The sequence below is a fragment of the Solanum stenotomum genome, chromosome 1, assembly GCF_019186545.1.
Source record: "Solanum stenotomum isolate F172 chromosome 1, ASM1918654v1, whole genome shotgun sequence".
Lineage (NCBI taxonomy): Eukaryota > Viridiplantae > Streptophyta > Magnoliopsida > Solanales > Solanaceae > Solanum > Solanum stenotomum.
The window spans coordinates 19,268,148-19,290,701 of record NC_064282.1 but is presented as its reverse complement, the minus strand read 5'-3'; the positions used below and the strand labels follow the sequence as shown (position 1 = coordinate 19,290,701).

General features: G+C 29.6%; 2 protein-coding genes and 1 pseudogene across 2 annotated transcripts; 2 read left to right on the top strand and 1 right to left on the bottom strand.

Moving 5' to 3' along the window:
- Window positions 1-1,822: 1,822 nt before the first annotated feature.
- Window positions 1,823-7,199, top strand: LOC125862185 (uncharacterized; annotated as a pseudogene).
- Window positions 7,200-8,084: 885 nt separating this feature from the next.
- On the bottom strand, window positions 8,085-9,442 carry LOC125862093 (uncharacterized). The gene is made up of 3 exons (XM_049542122.1): window positions 9,102-9,442; window positions 8,249-8,799; window positions 8,085-8,146 (listed from the first exon to the last, which is right to left on the bottom strand). The coding sequence occupies exons 1-3, from the start codon at window positions 9,440-9,442 to the stop codon at window positions 8,085-8,087; spliced, it is 954 nt and encodes a 317-aa protein (XP_049398079.1).
- Window positions 9,443-19,296: 9,854 nt separating this feature from the next.
- LOC125853408 (uncharacterized) lies at window positions 19,297-20,790 on the top strand. The gene has a single exon (XM_049533087.1). It carries the CDS (start codon window positions 19,412-19,414, stop codon window positions 20,348-20,350), a length of 939 nt encoding a protein of 312 aa, XP_049389044.1. The 5' UTR covers window positions 19,297-19,411; the 3' UTR covers window positions 20,351-20,790.
- Window positions 20,791-22,554: the final 1,764 nt, after the last annotated feature.

The following is a 22,554-nucleotide window of genomic DNA, read 5'->3' as shown; positions in this document are numbered from 1 at the left end:
ATTAGTCATGTAAACATCAATCGGCTATGATTAATTAAGCATGTTTGGTCAATTTTTTGGAAAGTTAATAATGTTTATTTTAGAAAGCTAAGATGTTTGATCAAGTTTTTATGTTAATTTTTTTACTTCTGTTTCAAATTATCTATCGTGATTTTTAAAATTAATTATTTCAAATTATTTATTATTTTAAAAGTCCAAGACAATTATTCCGCCATCATTTAATAGTAATTGAGAGAGAGAAGATAGTATAAATATGTGTAAAATTAGTTTGGTTGTTAAATGGTTAATTATTCATTTAATTTCATATATCCACATGTCTCACTTTCGTTTAAAATAAGATAAAATACTCTCCAACATACCCCTCTATCCCTAATTACTTGTCCATTTTTGAATTGACACACCTATTAAGAAATCAATTAATGACATAGTGAGTTTACCATTTTACCTCTATTAATTATGAAGTGGATGAAAAGTTCTGTATTTTTCAAAGTAATTAGTCATTTAATTGAGGGTATAATAGGTTCTTTCTTGATTTGTCAAAATGGACAAGTAATTTAGGAACAACTATAAAAGAAAAAGTGGACAAGTAATTAGAAATAGAGGGAGTACTTTCTTTTCTTTAAAAGCGTGCTTAATAAATAATGCCGTTGTTGAACAAGAAACAACATCCAACTAATTGTGATTCCGTCATATTTATATTGGATTATCTCTTCCAAAAAAGTTTATCATAATGAATTCGATTAAAATACATATATATGTATAATAATAAGAATTAAGAGAGAATTAATGATCAAACTAATATTATATAATATTATGAATGTACAAACACCTCTTATAATATTATGGGTGTATAAACACTTTCAGAAGAGGTACAAGAAATTAACACAATAAAGTAAGTGTTTGGTATAATACTATGAATGTGTAAACACCTCTTATAATTTTATATAATATTTGTATACTGGTATATAATATTGTATCTCGAATTTTTAAACCTTGATACAAAACAAAAAAAAATTGAAGTTTTACATAATGTTATTAAATCAAGTATACTGTTGTATATCAAAAAATTTAAGGCAAAATTACTAAAGGAAACTACTTATGTTTACCTGTTATCAATTAATCCCTTCTCTTTCATAAAAATTCAAAAATTCCTACTTTTCCCCAATTCCTCTTTTTCGGATACTTTATTATGAAAGAAATCAAACCCATCTTCGTCACCCCCAAAATCTCGCCTATAATCTCTCCCACTACCAAATCAGTTATCGCTTTNTATTGTATCTCGAATTTTTAAACCTTGATACAAAACAAAAAAAAATTGAAGTTTTACATAATGTTATTAAATCAAGTATACTGTTGTATATCAAAAAATTTAAGGCAAAATTACTAAAGGACACTACTTATGTTTACCTATTATCAATTAATCCCTTCTCTTTTATAAAAATTCAAAAATTCCTACTTTTCCCCAATTCCTTTTTTTCGGATACTTTATTATGAAAGAAATCAAACCCATCTTCCTCACCCCCAAAATCTCGCCTATAATCTCTCCCACTACCAAATCAGTTATCGCTTTCAAAGCAATTGGATTTTCAAACGATTCAACAGTCTCAAAGTTCAAAATAGGTATTCTTCTTCTTCTTCTTCATTTTTCTTTTAAAATTAATTTTTTGTTTCAATCGATTTTGGATTATTTGTCACAATGGATCATCCGTCTTTTAATATTGGGATTTCCCAATTAATAACACCTAACAATGAACAAATTTTTGAATTTGAACACCGAAACTTGAATGAACAGAGGTCTAAAAGCTTGCATGCAACGACATTAATGGCGAATCGAACTTCTTCCAAGAGAAAATCAAAAACGAAAGTGGGGTCATCATCTAAAGCAAAGGATGCAAAAACTAAAAAGAAAAGGAGTAGAAAGGTTGCCCCTCCCATTTTCCAACCAACACTATCCATGGTATGTCTATCTTTTGCTTTTAATTTTAGACATCGTTGAAAAATAAACGAATATAGTGTATATTGTAATCTGTAGTTTTAACCTAGAAACACTGATTGTTTTGGTTTGAGTTTAACTTTTAAATTTGTAGATTAAAGATATGGTTGAAAAATATAGTTTTATTGAATATATTGAAATCTGGAGTTTTTTACCAGAAACACTGATGTTTTATCTGATATTGATATTGAGTATAAATTTTACATTTGTTGATGAAACACATTGTTGAAAAATAAAGTTTCTTGGTATATAATGAAATGTTTAGTTTCTACCCAGAAACACCGATATTTTGTCAATTGTTGGTAGTAAGGTTTCATTGTTGAAAAATAAAGTATCTTAGTATATTTTGAAGTGTTGATTGTTGAAATAAAGTATCTGTTAGTTGTGATTCATATATCTGTTTATCAATTGCTGATATTTTATTGTTGATATTAAGGTTTCATTGTTGAAATAAAGTATTCGTTACTTGTTAATATTAAGGTTTCATTGTTGAAATAAAGTATCTGTTACTTGTGATTCATATATGTAAATGATACAAAAATAAGTATTTGTTTTACATTTGTAGATGAAACACTAGTTTAAGCCAAGCTTTGTGTGCTGCGATTTGTATTTAAGATATGCGTTCAATTCGCTGTATGATATAGAGGTTATTTGTTGTACAATGTATCATATTCGTAGATATGCACATGAATGATGCGAAAATAAAATTTAACATATATGTTAGTTAACATTTTCTATCATGTTTAAATAGAAGCCAATGTATATACATAAGTAATATGATTTCCTGTATCAATCATGCAATTTTGGCATACTAAGTATAAAATGATCTGAAACATAATATTTTGAATCAATTATGATATTTCCCTTTTAGTTATGTATGCATCATTTATCGATTTAGTTATTGATCAACATCATTTATCTTTTTGTAATTGCAGAATATGAAATATGTGATTAAACATATTCCAAAGTAACCTCTAAAGTTTGGTCCTACTTACAATTCTAATTTTAAAGAAAACTTAGAATTGTCAATAAAGGACGAAGGTATGAACATGTTTAAGGATACCATATTTGGCCAGTACCTTAATATCCCCAAGTGCCACTACCAAGGACAAATTACCAAATGTTTATATCTTCTAGAGGTTGAGCATGATAATTTAGACAAAGAAATTCATATTCGACATGCTAAAAGAAATGTATTGCAATTTTCTATTAGAGAATTTACAATTATTGCTGGTCTCAAGTGTACCGAAAATGTTAAAGATTTTACATATTCGATTTAAAAAATCAGTAGGCTGGTTCAACGATACTTTCCTGGTCCAAATTATAACGTAAACAAAGGACGGCTAGTAGATCGTTTTGAGTTAGGTAATTGGGACAACAGTGATGATGCTCTTCAGATGGCTATACTGTATTTCAGATGGCTATATTGTATTTCATTCATACGTTTGTTTTCTCCCAACTCGGTGATGCACCAATTCCTATAGAAGATTTCTTTATGGTAGAAGATTGCAACTATAAACAGTTTTCGTGGGGACAACTTGCCTTCATGAAGTTAATGAAATCATTTAGGAAAGAGTACAAACCTGACAAACAAATGTATCGATTGAATGGATTTTCATACGCACTTAATATTTGGGTATATGAATGTGCGTTGGCAATGCATAACCAGATAACTGTTAGAGAAGGAAATGGTATACCAAGAGATGTTTGTGGAAAACATCTTTACTGAGGTAATTAGTATATAGCATCCTTTTTTACTTGATTGTTTTATTTGTGATACATTATATAAATAGTTCTAACGATGTTTTAATTTTTATTTCGATAGAATGATTGTTCTAACGTGCAGCCAACTCAAAAGGAACTCGAATCACTTGATTTACCAAATAATAGTCATGTACCTCTAAATCAGCCAGCCACATCAATTGCTAATCAGGAAGAGGTGCAACCAGACGATGTTTCTGGTTTTGAAGAGTTTTCATCAAAACCTCCGGAGCAACTGTTAAGGAGATGCACACGTGTTTCTACCACAGGATCCACCCCACCCCCCAAAAGAAGAAAGGTTGCACATCTAACAAAGAATAATGTGCCAAAGACAACACCAGACGTGCAAAAGAATCAGCCATTTCAAACTCCGATTTCACAACCCCTAAAGTTTGATAATGTATCTGGTGTTCATCTTAATACAGTTCCCCAAAGAACATCATCGGACAATGCAAGACTCGAGGATCTGGAAGGTCACATTAAGTCTTATGTAAGTAAACATAACTATGTCATTTAAACATTTTCATTGTTATTTATAATCTCACTTACTATGCTTAATTTGAATCCAGGTTGACCAAAAAATTGGAGCTCTTGACCCGTTAATTATAAAAAATCATTCTGAGTTGATGAAAGCAGTGGCCGCGAAAGATAACAAAAGTGATAAGGTAGTATTTTTATTTTTTAGATTATCTTTTTAGTTTTGTGTTATACTCATTTTTTTCATAATAAAGGACATTGGTGGCATTTCTATGCCACATATAGTGGATGATTCAGTAGACAAATGTAATGTTGATCTAGAATCTGCTTTTGATCAATTATTCCAACAACTCATTTCACCTATACACATGGATTTTGCAACTGTTGATCACAATGGTGATGCATCTGCTGTGGAGGTTGAACAACGACTTGTTAATGAAGAAAATGTTGCAAAGGTATACATATGATACTTAAATTTACATATACTTTATAATTCCTTCCTTATATTTTGTTTTACAAACATAGATTGAAGAATTATTCACTAAGGATTTTGCAATTATTAATCATGATGTTGATGCAAATGATGTGGAGGTTGAACAACGACATGTTAACGAAGAAAATGTTGCAAAGGTATGCATATGATACTTGAATTTAATTATATAACTTAATGACTTTCAATCATTAGTTAATTTCATTAAAATTATTAACAATGTATAATTTACAAATGACTGATACGTTATTAATTTTAATTCATATAATGAAATAATCATTGTTTTTTTTGTGTATCATTGGTGTACAGTAAACACTTAAATCTCGATTGATACTATATATTTTTTTGAATCACTAGTAACAGATACTTTGTAATTGCATCTTAATATATTCGTTTACAAACACAGATTGATGAGACATCTATTAAGGATCAGACTATGGAAGATTCAACAAATGCTATACCCACAATACACCATAGTGAGTTTTCGATAGAAGAGTTTGTTCATAATAAGGAAGTGGTAAGTTAAGAGCTTTTGAATTGTTATAATTAATTATTTTTGAAATTAAATTGAAATGCTGTGTAATATTCTATTTATTAGGAGGATGCGGTACATAAGATCACACAATTGCACACAAAAGTATTGAGCTGTGATAAAGTTGTTGTTGATTCAATTAAACAAGACTCCAAAAGACATGCTTCAAATCCAGTAATTGTTGATAAATTTTTCTGATTCTAAATTGTTTAATGCAAATGTCAACAGTTGCGTATAATTGTACTATTTTCTTATAATTTACTGATATCATGTAGGATTCTTCCAAAGCGGCATCTATTTCATCTGGCACTGAAACAGTCATAGATGCAATTGTCTACAAACTTTCAAACGAGCCAATTAATGTCGCACCACTGAGTGTAATCATTCCTCCACAACTAACCAACAGTGATGATTTTCTATTTGATAGCAAGCTACCCACCCAACTTTCAATCAAGAAATCTGCACACAATCTTGATATAAAGACTCCAGCTCCACGTAACAAAATCTCTTCAAAGATTTTGCAGTCTCCTTATGTGAATACTTTTGGATCCAGCGATAAGGGAAAGGGGAAAATAGACGATGACATTCGCCCATATACTTCATTTGAAGGATGTGGCATCACATACCAAGTTTCGTCACTTTTAATGCAAGAGTACTTCCAGTGGATACAAAAGGGACTCCTCAAAACACATGCAAACAAGTAAGTTTTTTTATTAATGTATCTTTTTAGCAAAGCATATTCCAATAAGTAGGTTTTCGTTTTATATTATTTCTATACTATTATTTTGTATTAGTTTATTCTTATGTTGCTATAATCATTCTCATAGAAAACCTTCAGATGATAAATATAGAGGCAAAAATGCTCTATTTGGCTTTGATTATATGGATTTTGTTGTCGCATTTCCTTTGGACAAGAACTGGTTTTCTACTATGTCACAACCAAAAAAATGTTGGACTGATCAGGTACAATATACAATACAATTATGTATTCGATACACAATTAACATGTGTAACTCAAAAAAACCAGATTACTAATTGTATTGTATAATTGTTACATGTATCAAATACTTTTTATCATATATTGTTGTTTTATGTATTATGTTCTTTTTTTCTTTAATTTTGCAGCACATAGATGTAATCTTTTACTATCTACACAAGAAGACAAAACTAAGAAGCATGGATCAATACAAATACACTACATGCAACTGCTTGCTCAATACCTATATAAAAAATGCATACAAAAGGTACTATTGCAGTCCTACAGATGATACTCTCGGTACACAATAACACATTGCTCGAGCTGATGTTGTATCTGTATACGAAAGGTCCATCAAAGACGTCATCAATGATTTTTCTGTCCCTGCTGCTTTACCATGGCATTTAGTAGATGAGGTATGTATTTCTATCAACTGTGACGAAGAATTTCATTGGGTGTTAGCAGTGGTTGTATTAAGGAATCGGTTAATCTGAGTTTATGACTCAAATTTGGGAACAAAGAATAAAAGTTAATCTGATGAGATAAAACAATTGTCTATCATCCTGCCTAACTACCTTCATGATAGTGGATTCTTTGATAAAACCGACATAATTGATTGGGCAACATTGGATGCATACAAAGACAACAAAACTGGTGAATTGATGGGTCCACAACATCCGTTTGAAGTGAAATTTGCTCAAGGCATTATGCAACAAAATAGCGATAGCCTGTCAGTATTTAATCCACCCGGCTTTATTTACACATTTCATTCAATTTATAATGTATCTTCTTTATGTTTTCCCATCGATTCCTTTTCAAAGTGAATATCTTCGTTCAAGATACAACACTGTTATGGAAATATGGTATCGACAAAGCCAATGCTGGATACGTTAGCGAAAATGATGATCCTCTAAGGCTAAAGGTTGCTTCCATTCTATTGGCAGATGATGAATTGTTTAATGTAGATTAGTTGTTTATTGACTGACTTACCGTAAAGATGTGAAGTTTTACTGTTTTGAAGATACATTAAGTGTTTTGTAGTATTCCTCTGCAGATCAAAACAGTCATTGTGTGCGCACAAGGTATCTCGTCATGTTGAAATCTACCACATGAACAAGTTTTTCTCTCAAGACATACAATATATCTTAGCGCACCTTCATACACTGCAAAGATATATTCAGAAGATGCAACTACCTGCAAATGTTTAAAAATTACAAATACATCAAACAAATTTGTAATTGGTATACTTAACAATATAACGAGAAGTAAAGCTAGAAACATAAAAATTGATAATACAAATATGTACCTTCATTTTCACACATTTGGATGCGTTTATAATCAATATTTCTTCAAATCTTCTCCCTAATGTTTACTTTGTATAAGATGCTATTTCTCGATTTTTGCAATTTCAAGTACCAAATAGAATTCTAACTTCTTCTAGAAAGTCTATAATAGGTAATTGCCGTGCATCAACAAGGTAACCATTGATACATTCCGCTATGTTCGAAGTCATCATCCTCCCCCTGCTCACAGTTGCATGAGATCTAGTCCACCTTTCATACCCAGCATCTTGAAGATACTTCTTAACTCTGCTATCTATTTTTTCCACTTTAACCATTAATTTTTCAAAATCATCTTTCCGATAAGCGTTTGCCATCGAATAGAAAATATCACTTAGTATGATTTTGCTTCTCTTGTAGTATGTACACACATTGTTTCAGAGGTGCCATATGCATGCGAAATGAGGAATACTTGGATAAACAATACTTACACACTTCAATATACTTTCATTTCGATCTGATACAACACACATTTGTTCTCTATCACCAAATACATTTTTAAAGTGTTGAAAGAATCATGTCCATGAATAATCATTTTCCGTGTCTACAATTCCATAAGCTAACGGCAATATACAATCTTCAGATTGAAACACATAACATTAAGATTCTTTATATATGATTGTTCCATGATGTTATATTACTATCTTGAAAAAGCAAATTAATAAACAACATGTCATACCTGCCCCATCGAGTGTACTTGCCGATACAAATGTCCTTCGATAAGATCCGCTAAGATGTGAAGCATCAACAACAACAACAGGCCTACAGAACTCAAACCCTCTCATTATTGGCCTTAATGATATGAAGAGATACATAAACTCATTTTTTTCCAACTTGTGCATACGTATATATGAATTTGGATACACAATGTTCAACATATATATGTATTTTGGCATCTGGTTGTATCCGTCCGCAGGTTTATCCCTAATCATCTTCAATGCACGTTCTTTTGCACGCCATGCTTGTTGGTAAGAAATTTCAACTCCATATAGTGGCCTAACATCCTCAATTATATCGTTTGGAGTATGTTTTTTTTTATGATTCACTAACTTTGGAGCTGTCACACCACTAAGAAACCCAACTGTAGCTTGTACCTTACTTAATACCCTATCTCTCAATGGACATGTATGTTCACTATTGAAGTATCTCACTTTGAATATGTCCGTATTTTTCCTAACAGACGCCTTCAATTCCCAACAACAAGCATCTGAATGACATACCAATACGTAGCTGCAATAATAACAGTACACCATACATTATTACAAAGACTTTTAGTTAAATTGTAATCTGCACACAGTTCAACGACGACTCATATTATATAATTGATATACAAATCAGATAGCACATTCAAAATTCAATTATTAACATTATTTCAATAATCCTTCTTAATTATTAAAGTGTCAAGCAGAAACCCTTATGATACCTAACAACTACAATTGCACCATACACACATTATTTGTGTATCATGATCAACACGATATTAAATAAATCTTAAAAAATCAACAATTTTATAAGATTGAAGTATCACATACCTTTTGCTATCAGATCTCTTAACTCTAAAATTGAAGTTATGCTTAATTTTATATTTTTCCATAACAATCATTAGAGTTGTCTTATCCTTGTACAATTGCTTCACTTCCACATTAGAAATATTTGTATCTAATATATAATTTTCCACCTCCATTTCTGATATATAATAAGAATCACAAATTTTCGATTCAACAATGCTTAGAGCCTTTGTGTCCCTTTTTCCACCTTCAACACACACAATTGCACTTGTTGTTGCATCAAAATTATGTATATCTTCATCACTTCTATCCGATGTATCAATGCATAGTGGATACATACCAAATTCTACCTCATGTTTCTTCATTTCTATATAAAATTTCATCCCATATCATTCCGAATACACAATAGACATGAATTACCTTCTACAACGTATCTGATCTCCATATTTTTTTTGATTCATCAACGTTTAATTCTGCTGCAATTGCTGATATGAGATTAACCAACAAAATATTTTCCCCAACCATTATACCATCAATTTTGTATCGCTCGTACCTAACATCACTTTCTCATATACCTGAATGCATTAACAAGATGGAAATATTCATTACAAATCTTCACCAAAAAAAACTTTAGAATTTCCAGAGCTTTTCGTAAAACAAGAAATAAAAATTTCAAAAATTTGAAATTCAAAATTTTAGTTCAGTAGTGTTTTAAGATTGAACGATTTGCAGATGCATTAAACGTATGCGTGAATTGTGGCAGTTAATTTTTAAATCCCTTAATTAACGCATAAAACTGTTAAAATCCCTTTTTTAACGCACTAACCTGATAATTACAACTTCTTAATTAAAGTATTCGGAACACAAAAAAAAAAGAAGGAAAATTCGTAATTTATGAAAAAGTAGAGACGGGAAGTAATTTGTTTATTATACTATGTGCTTTATATAATTTTTACAAAATTTAACGCTTCTATGAAAATATAATGGCTATGCGGCAAAAAATTTAGAACTTAACTATGTAGATGCACTACAACAAATATGATATATAGCTACAAAATTATTAGCTACGATATCAAATTTGTCACTAATTGTTCGCTTTTAGTGACAAAATTTACTTTTCGTGCTTAAATATACGAGACACATACTTTTAGTGACGAAACAAAAAAATCGTAGCAAAGTTTCAACCACTAAAGTTTCCCACGAAAAAATTAATTGGCGCCATTTGTTAAGTAGAGTTAGTCACGAATTTAAAGTTATCGGTGACACATTATTTCGTCACTAATAATGTATCTAATTCATGACAAATTATTTTGTCTTAAAATTTATTGATTTTTTTACCCAAAAAAATTTCATCTAAAAAAATATGTTGTTACAATATCGACAAATTAGAATTCGTAGTTAAATATTATAAGTTTTAGCTATAAGAATTTAACTTTAATTATGATATTTATTTTCGTCACTAATAGTATAAATAATTGGTGACAAAGATTTTATTGTCTCTAAACAATCTATGATTCAGTGACAACAAAAAAATTGTCACAAAATATGTAAGGTGTTAAATAGTGACGACTTAAAATTTGTAGTGAATAATTCAACTATTTGCTACGAAAAAAATTCATAGCTAAATACAGTTTTTTTTGCTACAATTATTCGTGACAACTTACAAAAAGAATAATATAAGTGCTTCATAAGAAATAAACAGAGTCCTTTCGTTAATTGGCGAGGAAAAATATTAAAACCAACGAATTCGGTCCATTTTGTAAAAATGAAAAAGTTCAATTCATGAATTTTCTTAAATTGCACAATTATGCATCATTTCAAAAATACAATCCAGGTTATAAGTATCGAGAGTGGGGTACGATTCTGCCGCTAGATCACTAATATTTGTTGGTTTAACACTTTTGTTTTTTTATTTGATACACTTTCATCGATAAAGACGATAGAAAAAATAATTCTCAAGTCTTGGTGCTAATTTTGTGCGTGTCTATTGATTTGTGATTGGTAAACTGCATAGACTAAGTCGATCTATTTGGTTCTGTCTAAAAATATGTAGTTATTTAATAGTAATTCCACAAATGCACGTAGATCAATTATACAGAGATAACATCGACTTACAAACTTAGACTTTGCAAATGTGCGATATATTTCATGAATTTCTATTAATTTTTCCATCAGTGTAAACTCGAAATAAACTAAAAAAATGAAAGCACAAATGAAAGAAACGAACAACCTAGGATTTCAAATATATTATGATGAAGTACTATCTATAGTTATGGGTATCAATGTTTTTTTTTTTACAAAACAATTGATTTACTGACCGAATTGAACCGATTATTCAATTTTTTAAATAAAATCGAAAGTTTAATTTTATTTAAATTTATAATTGTACGATATAATTTTTAAACTTTATAAAAATAACTGAATAAAATAACAGAATCATACTGAATATATTTAAAGATATGTTAAAAAATATACAATTTAATTAAAATATAATCTACATTTGAATGAATTGTGGGTGGTAAATTTCATGCACTTGTGTATGTGTATAAATAATCATATAATATATTATATCTACAAAAGTTAAATTTGAAAGAAGTGAATGAAATAGAAAATAAATTAAAAATGAGAGACAAGATAGAGTTGATCTGATGGTAAGCACTCCTTATTTCCAACCTTGAGGTTGTGAGTTCAAATCCCCAAGAAAGCATGATGTGGGAGCTCATAGGGAGGAGTTTAAAGTAAATTTGAGATGGGGGGTGGGGGGAGGATAATAGGAAAATTAATCTTTTTTATAATAATAAAATTGTCCCTAATTAATACATTTAATAACAAAATAATTTTTGGTATATAAAATATAGTCATTAGCGACGATATAATTTTGTCGGTAGTAATAACCTTTTTAGTGACAAAACATACTATTATCTACAAAAAATATACTTTTTAGGACAAATGAATTTGTCACAAATGTTTAAGCATTTGGGGACGATTTTTCTTTTTATAGTTAATATAATACTTTTAGCGACGAAACACTAAATCGTCTTTGTATACTTTTAGAGACACACATTTAGTGACGACTAAGTGACGAATTATTTTTCGTCTCACAAGAATTTTAGTGACGAAATATGATTTATAAATGATGAAATTATTTGTCCCTGATAATCGAATTTATTGTAGTGATGCAATATAATTTGTGGACTATATAACTTTTGTGAAATTATTCCATTATTAAATAATTACCAAAATTCACCTACGATTATTAATTAAGGCAGATTAAATAGATGTACTTATATTTATCTTTCAAAATAACTTTTATATATATATATATTTATTTTCTGTGTTGTCAATATTTATAATATAAATTCTATTTTTATTCGCGATGAATTCAAATTTAGATTTTGACACAATTATGTTTTTCTTATTCATAAATTACTCAAATTTTTCTATAATTGAATGGAGAGACTCTATTTATCCAGCGCTATGGTAGGTAGGGATGTCAATGGGGTGGTGCGGGGTGGGGATTGTGCGGGTTGAGCTTAACCCGCAATTTTTTTAATCCGTCCCGCATAATAATTTTTTTTTTCAATCCACCCCACGTTTTCCCGCATAATTTTTTTAATATTTTCTTTTTCTAGTTAAGTTTGATACAAAAGAAATATAATTCATAAAAATAAATTCAGTTTTTCATTAAATTGTATTAATTTAATAGGATAGTGACTTAAAAAATTATTTTTTTGAGGTTGGGAAACATGTAAGAAATTATATTATTTTTTATTGAACCATTTTCATTTACTATCTTGAATATTTTAGTAAATTCAAAGAAATCATCTTAGCAAATAATGCTCTATTGCTCTTATAACACGCAAAAAGTTAAAATTAAATTTAAACCCACATAAAATCACATATACCCGCAATCCGCCCCACCCAACATTAATTTTAAAAAACTCCCACTTCAACCCGCCCCGCAAACCACCCCACAACCTTAAATCCGTCCCACCCCATATAGCCTTAAACTCATTCCGCCCTATATCCGCCCCTCTCATTGTCATCCCTAATGGTAGTGATTGAAAAGACAGAGTTGATATAATGTAATTGTTGACTCAATGTGAAACCATAGTTGGGCAAAAAGACAAAGAAATCACAACTTCTAATGTCAACTCCCAAACACCAATTACCTTCTTTCAAAAGTTACATCAAAATAGTAAGAGGTCCCCTACCATTTTCGACATGTAGTGCTCCATTAAAATAATCAAATAATAAATAAATTAGATTTGTACTTAAAAACTGAACAATTGGATTATTTCAAATGTCAGTTTTGTTTGTGAGCACTAAAAAGTTAATTACAATTAATAACCCAAGGTCAAAATGAGCGGTCTGTGTTTGTTCACCAAAAAAATGCAAGATACATCATCATACATTAGACCTAAAAAGGAACTTGGCGTTGTAACAATATATTTAACCACAAAAAGGAGTAGATTATATTGAAATTATTTCTTATTTACTATTTAATTTGATTTGGCGTATTAAGAATAAATTTGATTTTTAATCATACATATTTATGTGTTAATTAACTTTTGTATTGTTAATATCATAAATTGCAATGTATTAGTTATATATCCTATATATAATAGTTTAATAGGGTTTATAGATAATGCATATACTGGTTATAATATATAAGCTAAAAAATGTATTAAAGAAAGGATTAATAATACCATAACTATTATTTTCTATAATACATCCTACCAAATTAGAATGTCAAATTACTCACGTAAAAGAAATTTAGATCAAAACGAATTAGACTTATGAGAGGAGCTAAATAATGGATCATAGTCTGATTTACATCTTTCTATGTTTTAAAAACCTTTTTATTTCTTTTCTTATAATGTATTTAAGTATCTGATAAAACATATTTTTTTTATGTGGCTATCTATAATATATTAAGGATGTGTTTGATATAAAAAAAAAATCCTCTAATTTTTTTAGTACTCATTTTTAAGCATGATATTCAGACCTAATTGCGTGCACCGCAAAACGGAACTTGCATTGTCGCACTTCATAAAGGATTAAAGCTATAGCCCATGAACTTAATTTCTGCCCCAATTGAAAGTTTTATTACTCGTAATACATAGACTCTAATGAAATCATTCCTTGTTTAATTTGGCTAACTTATTATTGAGAAGATTTTTCTCTTATAAAAGATAATTACAATTTAGTCCCTTTGAATGATTTCATACATATATAATAATAGGCTGTAAGTATATATATACCTATATAAATAACAAATATAATTAATGTGCCTTATAAATTTCAACCAAATTATGATATTTGATCGAATGATACATATGGATAAGTTTCCCTTGAAAAAACCTCCTCATGAGTCATGACATGTTTTATACTATTATGATTGGCAAATTTAAACAGTAATTTCCTTGTAGATAATGTATAATGTTATTTATTAGTAAAGCTCTATGTAATATAAATATTTTTTGCAGCAAAAAGAAAACTTAGAATATAATGAACAGCGGAATGTACTATCAAATAGCCATGCTTTTGTATAATATATTCCACTACACATGCATTATATTATATAGAGACATTTATGTACTGAGTTCATTGCATTTTAAAGTTTTTTTTTTTTGTAAACAGAATTACTTATAAATTAATCTAATAATATGCATCATTATATTGAGTTTTAAAAAGTGTGAATGGAAAATGAAGAGTTGCAATTTTTATGAAGAATTGTGACTTCTATGAAAAATTGTGACTTGTATGAAAGGTTATGACCTTTTCCGAAGAATTGTGGCTTTTCCAAAGGGTTGTGACATTTTCGATAGACAATAAACACATGTTCACACTATCCTTCCTTGTCTTTAAATAGAGAGATTTCCTCTCATTTTGGAACAACCAATTTTCTGAACCTTTGCTTCTACTACTAAATCTAGCATTCTAAGTGTACTTTAATTTAGTGTCGTTGAGTGATTCGCTGATGATACACCGGTGAGTAAGATTGTTCTATCCTAAGAGGATATATTTCATTAATCTCGGGTACTTGAGGGGAATAATTTCCTTAAGGAAACACTGTACATTCAGTGGACTCGATTTTCTTCTAGAGAGTTTTTTTAATATTATTCTAATATGTTTCTGATTCTATTTTCTCTACTGGTTTTAATTTTATAGTTTTAAAAATACTCTTTAAACTTTATTGTTTCTTATCAAGTTCTTCAAAGTTTTTGTTCTAAGTATGAGCAACACATTATAGGTTAGCATAACAGTAGAGTCGCTAATATTGTTTAAAGGTACTAAATCAAAAGTAGTAAAATAATTAAAATGGGATAGGGATTGACCGCTTGAGCCTTACAAAAATGATTTATATTCATGTGTTTATATATATCTATTTTTCTTGTCATAAATAAAGATGGAACTGTCCATTCTAAGTGCTTCTTTCTTAAGTATTGGTATCAGATCATAGGCATTTTCATGAAGGTGCAACTATTTGATTTGTCACCTCATGAGAAAGCTAAAGTATATGCTTTCTACAATCAATCAATGGATCCCCAATATTATATACATGCATATGATAATTTAGGAGGATCCTTCCTCTTTTTTTTTTTTGTATGGTTACATCAAATATCCTTGTCAAGTATATTTCCAACAAATAGTCCTTCATATTGATTAACATAGCACATAAAGTTAAAAGTTAGTCAGTCCTTGCAGCATTCATTTTATTGGGATGCTTGGTTCGTTTTTGGATGCTACTTATTGTACATAAGGGCATTTGATGTGATATACCAAATACACTGGTATGAAGAGTATTCCTTTACTAGCCATGCTTCATTGTCCAAAAGATAATGAATCTATGACATGAACGTTTTATTTTTTTTGGACCCAAGGAAATCCATAATAGCTATTTTGAGATGTAAATCGTATTAGATTGGTCCAATGCGATGAACTTGACTAGAAGACGTTGGTAGAGGAAATTGATCTCTAGCCCTTCTTATGAGATATCACATATTGCACCAACTCCATTAAGTAATGGAAGTTCTAATTGGCAAATAATAGAGTTCTATTGTGCACTTACAATTATAGATTTATAGTATAGTTGATTATGATTGGTTATTAGCTCAAGTGGTACATTCATTTAAGAAACAAAATATTCAATTCCCAATGTAACCTAGGAATGCTTCTAAATTAAAAAAAAAATACTTACAACTCCATATCATACTGCAATTGAATTAGAATTGGACTTGATGAAACAAAACAATAATTACAAGGACCAAAACTTAGAGCTTTGAACTCTTGAAAATATTAATTGCTTTGAATGCTCTCAGTTGCGTGCAAGTAAGTTAACTTAGCAATGAAACATGAAACACATTTGGAATATATGATCATGACGCAAAGCCCACATTTCGTTGATTAATCATCCAAATTTAGTAGGACTCTACAAAACGAGTCTAATTTTAGTCAGGTTATTTGGAGACTATTCTATCTTAAATCCTAGTTCATTTATATATATAAATGGTAATATATTCCCAATAAATTTTAAGGAGGTCCAAATCAGCATACGTTTGAGAAATACGTAACTAACATGTAAAGATATGACACATATGCCTAACTTAACCCCAAACTAGCTCGTGACGGAGATTACTCAAATCTATATAAGCAGACCACCAATCAATTCCTCAACCAATGTGGACTTTGACTTAGAGCATGTTTGACATTGCTGCTAAAAACAACTTGTTTTTAGAAGAGTTTTTTAATAATGACTTTTTAGAAAAATGATTTTGAAAAAAAGTAATTTGTGCTTGACTAATTCATTTGAAAAATGTTTTTTATAAGCAAATTGCGTTTGACTAATCTTTTTAAAAATGTGTTTTTGGGAATCAAATTACAAAAAAAGACAACTATTAACGTACTTCTAATATTAAATTTATTTTATTGAGAGAAACTATTTTAAATATTTATTATAAAAAAGTCAATTAATTTTTTTTTTATTAAATTATAATGTACATGTTAAAATTTTCAATCAATATTATACTTTTTTGGGGAGGTTGAAATCTTTAATAGTTATTTTTTTTTTCCTAATATTGTAAAAATATTATTGTTACCTTTTTTCTAATTTTGCAAAATAATATGTAAAATAATACTGATAATATATAAAATAATAATATATAAATGTAAAATAAATTATAAAATTTATTATATAAAAATAAAAAATAAAATTCTTAAATGAAATTTAACCAAACTTATGAAATATGCAAATTAATTAATAAAAAATATATTGGTAAATATGTATATGTGAAAAGGATATTTTAATCTTGAGAAAAATAACATTTTGTTTCCGTTGCTATTTTAAAAAAAAAAAACAGAAATTTTTACCTTCTTTCCAACAACAGAAAAAACTGTTTATGCATTCAGTTAAAAGGACTTTTACTCATTTGTCAAACACTTAATTTTTCAACAAAAATATTGTTTCTCTCAAAATAAGTATTCTAGCCTCTCAACAACAATGTCAAACAAGCTCTCACTCTAACATAACAATCCTCGAAACAAGATAATTAAGAGAGATAAATCAAGATACAAAATAAAATTGTATCTGCATGTTTATTAATAAAATATTTTTGTTTGTGATTGGAGTTTACTTTTTATATGTATTAAAATTTGTTCCACACAATGAGATTTTTTTTTATGATTAATGATCACATGATTTTCGTAGATATTTTATTATAAAGAAGAAATTTCACCCAAATTAAATTTGATTTGAATTTTTAGATTTAGAATGTCTTGCAAATTCTACCGTTGATCTTTGCCAAAACGGATAAGAAAGGAATCAAACTTGCAATGAAGACAAGGTTATAAAGTTCTTAAGATTTTCTAGAGGTGATATTATGATATTTCTTAGAAAAAAATGAATTACTTAGTATTTCCCATTTAGGCAAATAAATGGTAATCGGTCTCAATTTTTATTTTTTTTTTTGACTTAATTGGTATGGATAAATGATGATACTTATCTTAAAAATAACCACCGTTATTTTCAAGTAGAGTTGAAAATTTCTTTAATCATAAGTATTTTGGAGTATAAATATGATGAGATGGATAGAGTGCTATCAAAGGTAAAGTTGACCATTTATAAAAATATCAATAGATTGTTGATTATTAAAGTAATATAAAATAATAAGAAAAATAAATAAGTAAAACCGTGACAAGAGCACTCCGTCATCAACTTTAAAAAAATCAGTCATCAAAATACTATTTTTGGCACAATGATAAAAATATTTAATAGCCTTATTTTGAAAATATTTGTCTAAACTATACTTTATATCCTTTAAATGGTTTACTTAGTTAACATAATTCATTAATTAGAATAATAAGAGCCAATTTTCAATAAGCTATAAATATTTATTATTTTTCCTCAAAAAAGAATATCTTAAATCAAAACTGGTAAAATTTAGACCGGAGAAAGTAGCTCATAATTAAGAGTTTGTTTGGATTGATTGTTGATTAAAAGTTATAAGTTAGAAATTCTGTCATAGGACTTTTGACTTGTTTTATCATTTTAATTATAAATGAAGTACTTATAAACACTTTTTAAATTTATTCAAACACTTCAAAGATGCTTTAAAATTATTTTAGGTTAAAATCACTTAAAATAAATAAATCCAAACTCCCTTTATTTCAATTTATTTGACTTGAGCATTTTTCATTATTAGTAATTTTTTAATTTTAACTTTTTATATGACATATATATATAAACTTTAAAAACATTTTGATATATTTAGCATAGCTTTAATTTAACATTAGAAGATTAATTATTTTTTTTTAATCTTCTTTGGATAACTTATCAAGTCAGAATAAGTGAAGCGAATTAAAATAGGAGAAGTATTACAAAATAGTTGTAAAAGGATTTAAGAGTTTCATATTAAATAAAATTTGATTAATACTTACCTCAAGTCCTAAAATGATGTTTTCATTAAATGTTGGCAATGAGTATTTTATTGTTTTTCTTATCCTTAATTACTAATTAATAAGGAGATAGTGTAAATTTGTGTTTAAATATTAGTGTGGCATCATTGTTGAGGTCTCACCACACACACACACTCTCTCTCTTCCCTTTAATTTGAACCTATAAGAATAAAGAAAAAGATAAAAGCTCTCATTTTCTTTACCCATAAAAGCCTGCACCCCTCTCTCTTACACCCAATTTTCTCTCACTAAAAGAAGAAGACAAATTCACTTCTCCACAAATGTTACTTCTTCTTCCTTCAATTTCCCTTTTCTCTTTCTGATTTTTTCATACTAATTCATTCAGCTAAACAAAAGAATTCAATCGATTTGGATAAATGAGGTGTAAAAAGCATCTTTCTGACCTGAGTAGCAGCGTCGGGGTCTGCGCTTCATGTCTCCGGGAAAGGCTATTTGCGGTTATGGCTGCACAGGCCCAGGCTCAAGCTCAAGCACGGGCTCAAGTACAGCAGCAGTTGTTTCAGGAGGATCACAGGAAATCCGATGGAAATCCTCCGCCGTTGATGTTTCCTCGCTCCGTTTCGCCGTATATATCTCGCCGGAAATCTGATACGACGCCGTGGCAATTCCAGCATAATTCGCTTCCGTCTATTCGAGATCAAAGATTTTACAGTACTCCACAAGTAGGACCCAACGGTACGGTAATTGCTGCTGGGCCTTATAAGAAGAAAAGTTATTTTAGATTTTTCTCTGGTTTGTTTAGATCCAAGTCGGATAAACTTGATTTGGATCGTAGGGTTTCGAATTCGGGTGATGCTTGCCCGGCCTCGTCTTCTTCACCGTCGTGGTTCTCCACGATTCTCTCTGGTCGCCGGAAAAAGCAGTCACGAACGTTTTCTTTAGAAGAATCGACGATCGGAGGTCATCGGAGGACGCATCGTAATCGTGATCGAGGAATGTCGCCTGCTCGATATTCAGACGACGAGGAAGACGAGCATTGCGGCGGATCCAGCGGGTACTCATCTGAGTCATCGCAGGGTTGGAAACAAACTCCGAGAAGAACACCAGCAGCTCAACCTGGCCGACGAGGGAAATCAAGTCATAATCGGAACCTCAGTGGAATGGCGTTTTGCTTGAGTCCGTTAGTGCGGGCAAGCCCTAGCAGAAATTGGAACCAAAAAGGAATGCCGCCTGAAATGGTGTTTTCCGGCGAGATTAGAGTCACAGCAAAACCTCAGCTCTCCACAGCGACGTCGTTTTGCAAGAACAGATCGAGAAAGCTTGCCGATTTCGGGAGGTTCAATCCCAATCGCTGATTTCAGTGACCGTTGACATTTGACCATTTCGTCCTCTACAACTGTGATCATAGAAAAAAAGTGGAAGTACGGTTTTACCCTTGTTTGTTTTTAGCTCTATTCAATGTTCATCAGTATTTACCTGTACAACTCCACAAAATACAAAGAAAAAACATACTCAAAATATTTTCTTTCTCATTTATGCAACTTATTTTCCCGAAACATTTTATTAGAAACAGATTATCCGAATAACCCGACCCGATTTCTCAGATTATGAAAGAACAAAACGTAGTGGATTGGGTGTGCTCCCCATTGTTGGCTACAACATGTGTGTGTGTGTGTGTTTTTTTTTTTTTTTTTTATGAGTGAAGAGGGCGAAACCATGTGTAAAATTATGGGCTACACAAGTTATTTTTGTTTTGGTAAAAAGATTGTTATCAATTATCATGATCATATTTTTACTTGTTCCTTTGCTATATAAAAGCTTAACTTCTATTCTTGTTTGACTATGTCTTTTTCATCTAATTAGCAAGTCTAATATTATCTAGTCACAAAAAAAAAAAAAAACACTTGTTGTTGTCTTTTACCTTTTGTTATTGTCACACTTAGGAGCTAAAGCTAGATTGTTGGTTAAAGAGAAAGGAAGGAAGCAGGTGGCAAAGAGGTACTTCAAATCATAGGGAATATTTATTATATAGAGAAAATAGAGGAGATATAAGGGACCCTCAAAATTTAAGGTAGTGGGTGACTAAATAAAGAGTATACAAGAGTGAGTTAATGCAGAATACAGAGAGTATAACCACCACCACCAACAAAGTATCCACCTACCTAACTATATTAAAATAATTAGTTAGCGGTATCATCGTAGACATGATCCTAGATATACTAAATTAAAAAATTAGAATTGAAGATCAGTACTTAATATGTATTCGAGTGTTATCTAATTTATTTTATCAGTATTAATTTTAATCTCAATATAACTAATATATTCTATTCGATACTATTCTTATACATATCACCAAACGATCATTAAAATTAATAAGTTTGCTTATAGTGTCGGGTCCGTGCAGGAGAGGAGAGGTAGTAAATGTTTGATTCAGACTTCACAAATGTTGGTGGGCTGATTCCTTTACTCCCATCACCTACACATTACTGTACTGTTGGGACCCAACTGCTAAGACACTCATCTCTAAATTTTTGCTATTACCAACAGCTACATGGAGAATTTTAATATCCTGTTTGATTACACCTTTTCAAAAGTTGATTTCATTTTATGATTTTATATCGTGATATAATATTGCATGGCCAAACGCATACTAAATATGTGTGTCTATATATATTTACTATTCCATTCATTATGCAGTCGTCGATATCAAACTGTTCTATATTGCGTTACATTAATTAAAGTTAGACTACTATAATAAACAGACAAAATAATTTATTTTTTAAAAATAACCAACTTTACTTGGTGAAATTCATTTACGGCTGAGGAAAGAAAAAAAAGCTTTATAATGATTATTATTATTATGGAGTAGAACGGTCAGAAAATTGAATAAAAACGTACTCTAGTTTGGTGGAAGAGATCTTCTCTTAGATTTGTTATGGTTAATTTTTAAATAAATTAGTACAATTGTTATAACTGCAATATTACAAAGTTGAAGTCTCATTATATTCTTTCCTCGCTTATTTTTATTTTTGATAATATTATCCTCGAATATGAAGCAATAATATCTTACTTAACAAAATATATGGGTAATTAAATGGTGAAACTGTTTAATAATTCTAAAAATTCAGTGGTATTCACAAGTAAATAAATCAAAAGTGCATATTTCAAATAATTGAAAGGTAAATGTGTTTACTCAGATATCACAATGACCAAAATTAGAATTTACCAATAATTTATAGACCAAACACTACAAAACCTTTTCTTTTTGTTCTTAAATATTTCAATTATCTTTTTGTGATACTTCCTTTGTCTTAAAATAATTGAAGTTGAGTTGAATCATATTAATTCAATATTTTAAAAATTAAAATTCAGACATTCTTTTCATATCAATATGATGAAAGTATATATAAATCAAAATTCATATAATTTAACTCTAAAAAACCAAAACATAATACTTATAACTTGACTTAATTTAGTTCAAATTTAAACTCGATTGCCTATTTTGAAGATAGAAAAATTGAACTTCATAACGGATAGTATATATCTTTTATGAAAGAAA